The 11,822-nt window shown below is 43.4% G+C and overlaps 1 protein-coding gene across 2 annotated transcripts; it reads right to left on the minus strand.

Annotated features, from left to right (window-relative positions):
• Window positions 1-2,340: 2,340 nt before the first annotated feature.
• On the minus strand, window positions 2,341-10,670 carry LOC120063319. 2 transcript variants are annotated; one of them, XM_039013628.1, is made up of 8 exons: window positions 8,626-10,670; window positions 7,611-7,674; window positions 7,183-7,281; window positions 6,918-7,079; window positions 6,580-6,700; window positions 6,420-6,491; window positions 3,290-3,361; window positions 2,341-2,766 (listed from the first exon to the last, which is right to left on the minus strand). In XM_039013628.1, exons 4-8 carry the CDS (start codon window positions 7,077-7,079, stop codon window positions 2,561-2,563), a joined length of 633 nt encoding a protein of 210 aa, XP_038869556.1. In that variant the 5' UTR covers window positions 7,183-7,281; window positions 7,611-7,674; window positions 8,626-10,670; the 3' UTR covers window positions 2,341-2,560. The 2 variants fall into 2 exon arrangements, with proteins under 2 accessions (XP_038869556.1, XP_038869555.1); XM_039013627.1 differs by having other exon boundaries at window positions 7,611-10,670.
• Window positions 10,671-11,822: the final 1,152 nt, after the last annotated feature.

Here is an 11,822-nt window from a genome sequence, read left to right on the forward strand (position 1 = left end):
TGGGCAACACAACCAAACAATCAGCTCTAAAATGCTAACTAACATTTCAAAATGCTTCAGCATCATTTAAAGCTACATTAGCAACAGTGTATTCATACCAGTAACGTATCTAAAAGGCATCCTTACCCTCTTCCTAGGGGGTCCCTTGTCCTGTGCTGCACGGCCCCCTAGCCGGCCCCCTCGGCCCTCCCCTGAGGGGGGCCTGATGGTCATCCGGATCTCCGGGGGACAGATGTAGTTCTCCAGACTCTTGGGGGGCTTCTTGGTGCGTTTGGTGGTCTGGATCTTCAGCTTCAGACTCCCCTCCTGGAAGCTGGCTTCTTTAATGGAGAACTCCTGCTCCTCTAGCCCCTCCCCTTCCCCCTGGGACCCCCAGCGCTCACCCATCACATCACCAATGACCTCATCACCCCGCAACGCAGGCCCCAGACCCGCCCTTTCCTCTTCTTGCTCTTCAGGCTCAGCCCTTCCACCTCCTAATTCCACCTCCTTAGGTCGGGCTGAGCTAACCAGATCCCTAGACTCCATCCACGCTCCCGCCAGAACCAGTCAGGATCCAGAGAGCAGCGGCAGCTAGCCAATAGGTTTGCAGAGAGTGGCTGTCCGTCAGAGTGGGTTGCCTTAGGAACGTTAGCTACTGCTTCTGGATTGGTTCTCCCACAGGAACACATGTAATCCAACAAGGCCAAACTACAGAGAGAGGAGAGGAGAGAGAGAAATTACTATCAAAACTTTGAAACATACAATTTGTAGTGACAGTAAAGGTTTTGTCCAAAACGTGTGTGTGTTTTTGCAAAACGAGTCCAAAACGTGTACACGTCCGCACAGCAGTGTTTTAGAAAATTGAACTGTTGGCTTTTTTTAATACTTTTGGAATTCACAGTGCAGCTCAAGCAACTTCTCCAAATGTCAACACATTCAAATGAATACAGGACGTGCACGCAGATCTGCGTTGGTTTGGAATTTTGGGGAGGTGAGCGGTCGGCTGTGCATCCCCCGTGGACGGTGGTCTCAGAGCCTCATAGCTATGTCACAATGGGCCGCCGGACTATCGCGGCTCTGCGTTTGTGGACTCTGAATTACGCTTTAGTGTCTCAGAGTTTAAGACTGGTGCATGAGCAGGCAGAGAGCTGTGCAGGCATGCCATACACACTCATTTGCATTTTACACTGTGTAAACAACATTTCACACACACACACACACACACACACACACACACACACACACACACACACACACACACACACACACACACACACACACACACACACACACACACACACACATTTTTTCTCTCTTTCTCCCCACCCTCTCTTTCTCTCTCCTTCGCTTTCTCAATGTAAAATGAAGACATTCCTCTCCAGCTCTCTAAAGGGAGGGTGAAGCTAGCCTGAGGACACAAGAACAAAAACTGCAGATTGAGATGAAAAGGCTGACGGCTCTTTTTTATTTTCTCCTTCAGCAGAGGGAGGGAATTGCGTAGACTGAGAGGGAGAGGGGGAAGGTACATTATTTTTCCAGATGTGGTTTACGAGCTGATCTCAAAAAACTGCGTCTGACCTGTTTCACACACACACACACACACACACAGTCTTGCATTTCTAACCAATTTAGGACTCCTCACATTTACATACCTTTTTAGGACCCTGCTTTCCAGACATCATAGAAGCACAGAAATTACACTCATGAGCTAGAAAAAAAATCTAATATGAGGAAATCACCGAAAGTTGCTGACTTCTTGAAAAAAGATCACTTGTAATTTTACCACCTACTTGAGACCGCACATTGCAAATCAAATCAAATCAAATTGGTCAAATACACATGGTTAGCAGACGTTAATGCGAGTGTAGCGCATTGCTTGTGCTTCTAGTTCCGACCGTGCAGTAATATCTAACAAGTAATGTAACAATTTCACAACAACTACCTTTTACACACAAGTGTAAAGGAATGAATACGAATATGTGCATATAAATATATGAATGAGCGATGGCCGAACGGCATAGGCAAGATGCAGTAGATGGTATAGAGTACAGTATATACATATGAGATGAGTAATGCAGGGTATGTAAACATTATATAAAGTGGCATTGTTTAAAGTGACTAGTGATACATTTATTACATCGATATTTGATGCATTCATTCTATTTTATGACTGAAAATATTGCATGTAGAATGCCACAATGATGCAACACGGATGGCAACTCAACGGCTGTAGTGTAGTTCTACTGTAGTGTAGTTCTACTGTAGTGTAGTTCTACTGTAGTGTAGTTCTACTGTAAAGTATTTAAACTGGAACAACCATTTCAGTAATGGAGTCATTATATCCAAGTAACAGATTAATAGTTTAGAAAAATGTATTTTATTTTTCTGTAACATTCAAAGTCAGCAGGCTTTGTATTCTTGAGACCTTAGTCACTCCAAAAGTGAACAACCCACCTGGGAAAACTTCCCCCAAACAGAGTGAGATGGAGGACATTCATCAACTGCCTATGAGCTTAAGTCAAGTAAGTCCCATTAAATCCTCAGAGGTACACCAAGATAGAAGCATCTTATACACTTATTATCTCTGATCTGCAACTATTTTGTTGTGTACATAGAACTTTACTGCTCTCCAGTCCCTGTTTACTAGCGCTTGGCCAGAAGCAGCAATGCATTTCTCACAGTCTTGTTTTCCAGGCGTTTTTCCCATTCGGATAAAATTCATCAAGGAATCTTCAACTGCATCCACCTCTATTGTCGACCAAAACCTTTTTGTTCCTTTGGCACCTTTGGAAAGAGATGACATTATGAATGACTACATTAAATAAAGGTTGAGTACAATACAGTATGTGTTCATCTCTGTATTAACTCTACCAGGTTGCAGCTGTATCTGCAGAGAGTGTTGAGGTTAAACTAACAATCCCAACTAAATAACTACATAGAGAAGGATGTGAGAGAAGAATGTGCAATGCTGACATCAAGGCAGAGTCAATCTGTATGAAATCTAAGCCCATCAAAAGGTTTGCAATGTAATCCTTCTAATAAAAGCAATACTTATTAAATTAAGTTCCCTCACCCAGGAAAAACAATGTAAAGTGTGGTAATCCTTCTGTGTTATCATCTATCCTGACACACTAGTTCAGATCTAACGTCTTGACTTGTGTCCAATCCAAACTGAACCGTTCTGTGCTGGCATGGTTGGAAATACACTAACTGATGAAAACAGGATTGATCTGGACCAGCACAGTACCATAAGCTGACACTACAGAGTGAAAACGCACTGACTGAAGGCAGCAGGAAACATGCTTACTGTGTGAGCCTCTCCTTTGTCCCAGCTTTCCCTTGGTCATTGGCTGTTTGGCCCGAATCGCTGACATCTCTCCTGGAAAACATCAGTGGAAATCATGTCAGTTTCACCCAATCCAACCTATCAACCAATCCATAAGCGATAACTGTTGGAAAAACTCAAAATGCAGGTTTATAACAGCTGTGCCATTCAAGCCTATTGAATATGGTATGAGAGGGACGGCTACAGCCACCCAAACCCTACAGATACAGCCATGTATTGAGAGGGGAAAGCACAATACCATGCTGAAATGAAGGCAGACTCCATCCTAACCTTTTTCACACCACTGTACAATCCAAACTGAACCGTTCTGTGCTGGCATGGTTGGAAATACACTAACTGATGAAGACAAAACAGATCTGGACCAGCACAGTACGGCCAGAATACTTATGGCACCGACAGAGATGGTCGCCTCGCTTCGCGTTCTTAGGAAACTATGCAGTATTTTGTTTTTTAATGTGTTATTTCTTACATTGATACCCCAGGAAATCTTAAGTTTTATTACATACAGCCGGGAAGAACTACTGGATATAAGAGCAACGTCAACTACCAACATTAAGTCCAGGAATATGACTTTCCCAAAGCGGATCCTCTGTTTCGACTATCACCCAGGGCAATGCATCAGATCCCAGTAGGTGACCCAAAACAACGGCGCCACAGATGGCAGATGGCGCGGTCTTCTGGTCAGGCTCTGTAGACGGGCACATCGCCCACATCTCACGAGTATACTACTCGCCAATGTCCAATCTCTTGACATCAAGGTAGACGAAATTCGAGCAAGGGTTGCCTTCCAGAGAGACATCAGAGATAGTAACATTCTCTGTTTCACGGAAACATGGCTCACTCGGGATACGTTATCAGAGTACGTAGAGTCACCCGGTTTCTTCACGCATCTCAGAAACAAACATCTCTCTGGTAAGAAGAAGGGCGGGGGTGTATGCCTTATGATTAACAATTCGGGGTGTGATCATAACAACATACAGGAAACTCAAGTCCTTTTACTCACCTGACCTAGAATTCCTCACAATCAAATGCCGGCCGCATTATCTACCTAGAGAAATCTCTTCGATTATAATCACAGCCGTGTATATCCCCCCCAAGAAGATACCTCAACGGCCCTGAAAGAACTTCATTGGACTCTATGTAAACTGGAAACCACATATCCTGAGGCTGCTTTTATTGTAGATGGGGATTTTAGCGAGGCTAATCTGAAAACAAGCTCCCTAAATTTTATCAGCATATGGAATGCGTGACCCGGGCTGGCATGATTCTGGTTCATTGCTACTCTAACTTCTGCGACGTATACAAAGCCCTCCCTCGCCCTCCTTTCGCAAATCTGACCACGACTCCATTTTGTTGCTCCCAGCCTATAGACAGAAACTAAAACAGGAAACGCCTGTGCTCAGGTCTGTTCAACGCTGGTCCGACCAATCTGATTCCACGTTTCAAGATTGCTTCGGTCACGTGGACTGGGATCGAGTTTATTTGAAAGTGCATCAGTGATGTTGTACCCACGGTGACTATTAAAACCTTCCCCAACCAGAAACCGTGGATTGATGGCAGCATTCGCGCAAAACTTGAAAGCGCGAACCACTGCTTTTAATCATGGCAAGGCGACCGGAAACATGACCGAACACAAACAGTGTAGCTATTCCCTAGGCAAGGCAATCAAACAAGCTAAGCGTCAGTATAGAGACAGAGTAGAGTCGCAATTCAACGGCTCAGACACAAGACGTATGTGGCAGGGTCTACAGTCAATCACGGATTACAAAAAGAAAACCAGCCCCGTTGCGGACACCGATGTCTTGCTCCCAGACAAACTAAACAACTTCTTTGCTTGCTTTGAGGACAATACAGTGCCACTGACACGGCCCGCTACCAAAACCTGCGGGCTCTCCTTCACTGCAGCCAACGTGAGTAAAACATTTAAACGTGTTAACCCTCACAAGGCTGCTGGCCCAGACGGCATTCCTAGCCGCGTCCTCAGAGCATGCGCAGACCAGCTGGCTGGTGTGTTTACAGACATATTCAATCAATCCTTATCCCAGCCTGCTGTGCCCACATGCTTCAAGAAGGCCACCATTGTTCATGTTCCCAAGAAAGCTAAGGTAACTGAGCTAAATGACTAGCACCCCGTAGCACTCACCTCCGTCATCATGAAGTGCTTTGAGAGACTAGTCAAGGACCATATCACCTCCACCCTACCTGACACCTAGACCCACTCGAATTTGCTTACCGCACCAATAGGTCCACAGACAACGCAATCGCAATCACACTGCCCTAACCCATCTGGACAAGAGGAATACCTATGTAAGAATGTTGTTCATCGATTACAGCTCAGCATTTAACACCATAGTACCCTCCAAACTCGTCATTAAGCTCGAGACCCACCGCCCTGTGCAACTGGGACCTCGACTTCCTGACGGGCCACCCCCAGGCGGTGAGGGTAGGAAACATCTCCACCCCGCTGATCCTCAACACTGGGTCCCCACAAGGGTGCGTTCTCAGCTCTCTCCTGTACTCCCTGTTCACCCATGACTGCGTGGCCATGCACTCCTCCAACTCAATCATCAAGTTTGCAGACGACACTACAGTGGTAGGCTTGATTACCAACAACGATGAGACGGCCTACAGGGAGGAGGTGAGGGCCCTCGGAGTGTGGTGTCAGGAAAATAACCTCACACTCAACATCAACAAAACAACCTCAGGAGGCTGAAGAAATTTGGCTTGTCACCAAAAACACTCACAAACTTTTACAGATGCACAATCGAGAGCATCCTGTCGGGCTGTATCACCGCCTGGTACGGCAACTGCTCCGCCCACAACCGTAAGGCTCTCCAGAGGGTAGTGAGGTCTGCACAACGCATCACCGGGGGCAAACTACCTGCCCTCATGGACAACTACACCACCCGATGTCACAGAAAGGCCAAAAAGACCATCAAGGACAACAACCACCCGAGCCACTGCCTGTTCACCCCACTATCATCCAGAAGGCGAGGTCAGTACAGGTGCATCAAAGCTGGGACTGAAAAACAGCTTCTATCTCAAGGCCATCAGACTTACACTGACTGAAGGCAGCAGGAAACATGCTTACCGTGTGAGTCTCTCTTTTGCCCCAGCTTTCCCTTGGTCATTGGCTTTTTGGCCCGAATCACTGACATCTCTCCTGGAAAACATCAGTGGAAAACATGTAATTTTCAAACAGGACATTGTAATTAAGAATAGGTCCATGTGTATGTAAAGTATAGACATACCTGTCAGATTTTCTTCATAAAAATTGCCTTCCTCTGATGATCCTGGGACATAACCATCTACACTGTTGCCAATGCTGGTTATTGAGTCATCAGTCTTGTATCCAAGCATAGCTTTGGTCAACTGTATTGAAGAAAAAAATTATATTGGATAACTAGACAGATGACAAAGTATTTGGACACCGGCACATTTTGATTAGTTACGACTGTGCTCCTCTACTTGTTTATGTTATAATACTATGAATATGGGATGAAAGTGCACACTTGCCCATCTTTGATTTACAAAGCTGATTCACAAGAACTTACAGTATGTGCTGGTGTTGAATGACACTTTAACTTACGTATATACTGTCTGTTCTGATCAACGGTGGTGCATCATCCAACACATTGACTATCGACCCAGAAGTACTGGCAGCCTCAGAGGTACTGGCAGCCTCAGAGGTACTGGCAGCCTCAGAGGTACTGGCAGCCTCAGAGGTACTGGCAGCCTCGGTGTCTGACATCTAAGGATACAATAAAATGATATTAGTCATGTGCAAATTAGGCAATAGGATATGATAACGATTCAACCATCCCCAGTATCCTCATTCTAAACAACTGACAAACCTGCGCTTCGGGATTTATCTTTTCCTTTTCAAATCTGGCCTCACAAGTTGAACTATGCTTCTTTAGATTTTACATGCGCCTTCTTAGCCTCTGCAGTGCCTTTGTAAAGGAAGACAAAAAGAATAGTTGAGACTTAATAGAATGACAAGATTGCTCGGCACACAACAGGGGATGGGCTGGGGGACACCAATGACTGTTATCATTGACTAATAGAGGTCCAACAAACATCTATTACAATTTCTGTTTTTTTAAACTACTTTCAAGGTAAAAAAGCAAGTATAAGCATAACATAAGCACATTATGCAAGTTCCTGCATGCAACTAAAGCTGAATCTGTTTTTATGGATGGACTAAAAGAGAATCAGTATGAGTGGTTTGGCTAAAGCAAGGCAAGCGTACTCTAAATACTAGGCAAATCAGAAAACATACCGCATTGGTTACTTTGTAGGTTCCTGGACTCTTATCTTCCATTATGTTTTAGATCTTAAAAAATCTGTGTAAGAAATAGGGATTTGGTTAAAGAATCTGCCAATATATGTATGTATTGTATGTATGTATTTTTCAAGACAGTGAATTGTCACAGTCCTACCAAAATTGACACTTTCCACAACCCTTATTCTTGTTGTGGTGTTTCACTCTTTTATGTGCAAAAAAAAAAAGAACTAGGAACCGCACCACGCCCCTCCCCCCACCCAAACTAATGTCCATGGTTTTCAATAAAAAAAATCTGGTCACTTATTTCTTAATTAGTTTAACATATTTCTTATTTTCATCTGAATTATTTCAATGTAAAAAACGGTATTTGGGTAAGAAAGGGCTATAAAAAACGGGCGCAACTTCAATACATGAATTTAATGAGGGGGTTTAAATATTTTAACACACATACAGGCTTATAACTTGACAAAATAGATGAAAAGGAACTGGCTTTTCTTGCTAGCTTGTTACACTATAGCAATATTATTTTCCAATGCATGTAACATTGTTAACCACAATCATGTATTCTGAATCAAAGACACGTTTACCAATTATGCTAAACTTATTAGCTAGCTTGCAACCATAGCTAGCATATTATTATTTTTTAACTAGCATGGGTAGCATGCTAACCGTTAGCTAGCACGCTAACCGTTAGCTAGCACGCTAACAGTTAGCTAGCACACTAACCGTTAGCAAGCCACAAATAACTATAAGGTAGAAACATGCAAAGTAACAATTGCGCATTAATGAATTGTTTGGATAAACCTGCCAATTTCAATCTGTCATGACGCAGTATATCTGACACAATGCGGCTTTCAGACATGTCAATGCATGTTGGATTCCACCGAAAGACATACATGACTGACATTAATTCATTAAAAATAAAGACAACGAGAACATGCATTGCTTGTCAATACACCAAATACAATTTTAGCTAAAATATTGGTTAACAGTTTAGTTAATAGCTTACCTTCTTGCATGAATGCAAACATCTGCAACCATCCTCCTCTTCCTTAAAACACGTGCTGCACAGCTACTTCAGTGGTGATCACGCTCAGGCAGGGACAGGCTTGCCAGGTCAATTTCAAATTTCTAGGAGTCTGCTCAAAACCAGACTTCAAAACCCACCTTCACTAGCACAATTTTAGCAGAATACAGGGAAATTAATGATTTTTTAAAAATGCCATGTTGGTAACGTTGCAATATAGAAGTAGTATAACAACTTCCACCTAGCGACCAAAACCTTTCACCTGCCGCAAAGTTTTAAAAGTACATCAATAAACCACAAAATAGTGTACATGGCAACCTTGGGCAGAGATTTATGCTGCAACATGGGGGAGGGGGAACTGTGTATCTTTTATTATTATTATATTTTTATTAACAACAAATCAATACAGGAAGTACATATGGGAACACAAGTATATATAAATAATATACAAAGGACAGGGGAGGGGGGGGACTGTGTTGACCTATAAAACCTTTGATAGTTTGGTACTTTTGTGCACTTTGCAGTGGGGGAGGGGCAGGACCTCAAGCGGAAATTATGGCCAGTAGATATGCATAACAATGATTCCATCAGCCCAGATTTCTGAATATGTCTGCAATGTTATTACTGTTAGCCACATTTCCTTAGACAATTTGGGTTTGTAGCTTACACAATCAGTATCAGTGAGGTGTTAAGTGCAGCTACTTGAATGGTCTGTACATGAGAGATGGAGTGGTGGATATGTACATTTTTCACTGGGGAGACTTGCTGACACAAAAGTAGCTTATGGCAGGTTAATATTCGATCTAGCAACCTAACCCATCAGCAATCAGATGAATTACCTGCCCACAGACCACTCAAACAGCCTACTGATATTAACAACAGAGAGTTATGGGGAGGGAGGTATAATCAAAATGTCTGCTTAATGCTTTTGAGGGAGCAGCAGAAAAGTGTACCCAACCTGGGGTACAACTTGCTAGAATTGGTAGTTGAAGCAGTAGTAGTAGCCATGCAATGGCAGTAGTGTTGTAGTTGAGTCACAAAAGTCAGAGTCAATTCACAAGACCCTATGGCTACTCTGAGTTGAGTCAAAGTCACCAATGTTGGAGTCAGGAGTCGAGTCACAAGTCCCTATGGCTGAAATCAGAGTCCCACTGTTTGGTCCAAGAGTTCAAGTCTAAGACAATGGGTCCATATTAACTTAATATTAAGTTATTAACCCAGTCAGATAGTGGCAGGAGGAATTTGATCAATCATTTTTCATATCCCCTTTCTTTCTGTGCCAACAAATGTTTATATGCTACAGGTCAACCAGATTGTCAGCTAGCTAGCTAATTAGGTAACATGTTGAACATGGTGTGGCTGCACAGCTTCTTCATATTTGATGTAGTCTAAATAGAAACTGAAAGACACAGACAGACAGATACACCTCTATAAACTATACTGATGTCAGATATTAGTGGCTAATGTGCACATTCTGTGGAGGTCAACTAGATCTGTTAAAAGGTCTACAGCAACAACAACACATTTTATGTTTGTGTTAGAGAGCACATAACATGCCTATCTGAATTTAACTTAATCATTTGAAATCACATATTTCAATGTTAAGCTTTGATTTGTAACATTAACTGTTTTTCAGTGCATAGTAGTCTACAAGAGTCTGTAGAACAGGTTCATATTAGTGGTACAGTTGAGTGAAAATTCCAGCCAGCAGTTGAAATTTTGATACATTGTATGACACACCCTACACTACAGCCAATCATTGAGCAGCCTCCCATCCCCCTCTCCTTTACCAGGTCATATGCTGTATATTAAGGCCACATATAAGTATTAATGAACAAACAGCTATAGACTGTACTGAAGTCAGATATTAGTGGCTAATGTTAACATTCTGTGGAGGTCAACTGCTCCTAGATCTGTTAAAAGGTCTACAGCAATAACAACACATTTTATGTTTGTGTTAGAGAGCACATAACATGCCTATCTGAATTTAACTTAATCATTTGAAATCACAAATTTCAATGTTAAGCTTTGATTTGTAACATATTAACTGTTTTTCAGTGCATAGTAGTCTACAAGAGTCTGTAGAACAGGTTCATATTAGTGGTACAGTTGAGTGAGAATTCCAGCCAGCAGTTGAAATCCACCCACAACCACAAAGTCATATACACTGCTCAAAAAAATAAAGGGAACACTAAAATAACACATCCTAGATCTGAATGAATTAAATATTCTTATTAAATACTGTTTTCTTTACATAGTTAAATGTGCTGACAACAAAATCACACAAAAATGGTCAATGGAAATCAAATTTATCAACCCATGGAGGTCTGGATTTGGAGTCACACTCAAAATTAAAGTGGAAAACCACACTACAGGCTGATCCAACTTTGATGTAATGTCCTTAAAACAAGTCAAAATGAGGCTCAGCAGTGTGTGTGGCCTCCACGTGCCTGTATGACCTTCCTACAACGCCTGGGCATGCTCCTGATGAGGTGGCGGATGGTCTCCTGAGGGATCTCCTCCCAGACCTGGACTAAAGCATCCGCCAACTCCTGGACAGTCTGTGGTGCAACGTGGTGTTGGTAGATGGAGCGAGACATGATGTCCCAGATGTGCTCAATTGGATTCAGGTCTGGGGAACGGGTGGGCCAGTCCATAGCATCAATGCCTTCCTCTTGCAGGAACTGCTGACACACTCCAGCCACATGAGGTCTAGCATTGTCTTGCATTAGGAGGAACCCAGGGCCAACCGCACCAGCATATGGTCTCACAAGGGGTCTGAGGATCTCATCTCGGTACCTAATGGCAGTCAGGCTACCTCTGGCGAGCACATGGAGGGCTGTGCAGCCCCCCAAAGAAATGCCACCCCACACCATGACTGACCCACCGCCAAACCGGTCATGCTGGAGGATGTTGCAGGCAGCAGAACGTTCTCCACGGCGTCTCCAGACTCTGTCACGTCTGTCACATGTGCTCAGTGTGAACCTGCTTTCATCTGTGAAGAGCACTGGGCGCCAGTGGCAAATTTGCCAATCTTGGTGTTCTCTGGCAAATGCCAAACGTCCTGCACGGTGTTGGGCTGTAAGCACAACCCCCACCTGTGGACGTCGGGCCCTCATACCACCCTCATGGAGTCTGTTTCTGACCGTTTGAGCAGACACATGCACATTTGTGGCCTG

The sequence above is a fragment of the Salvelinus namaycush genome, chromosome 18 (assembly GCF_016432855.1).
Source record: "Salvelinus namaycush isolate Seneca chromosome 18, SaNama_1.0, whole genome shotgun sequence".
In the NCBI taxonomy this organism is placed as follows: Eukaryota; Metazoa; Chordata; class Actinopteri; order Salmoniformes; family Salmonidae; genus Salvelinus; species Salvelinus namaycush.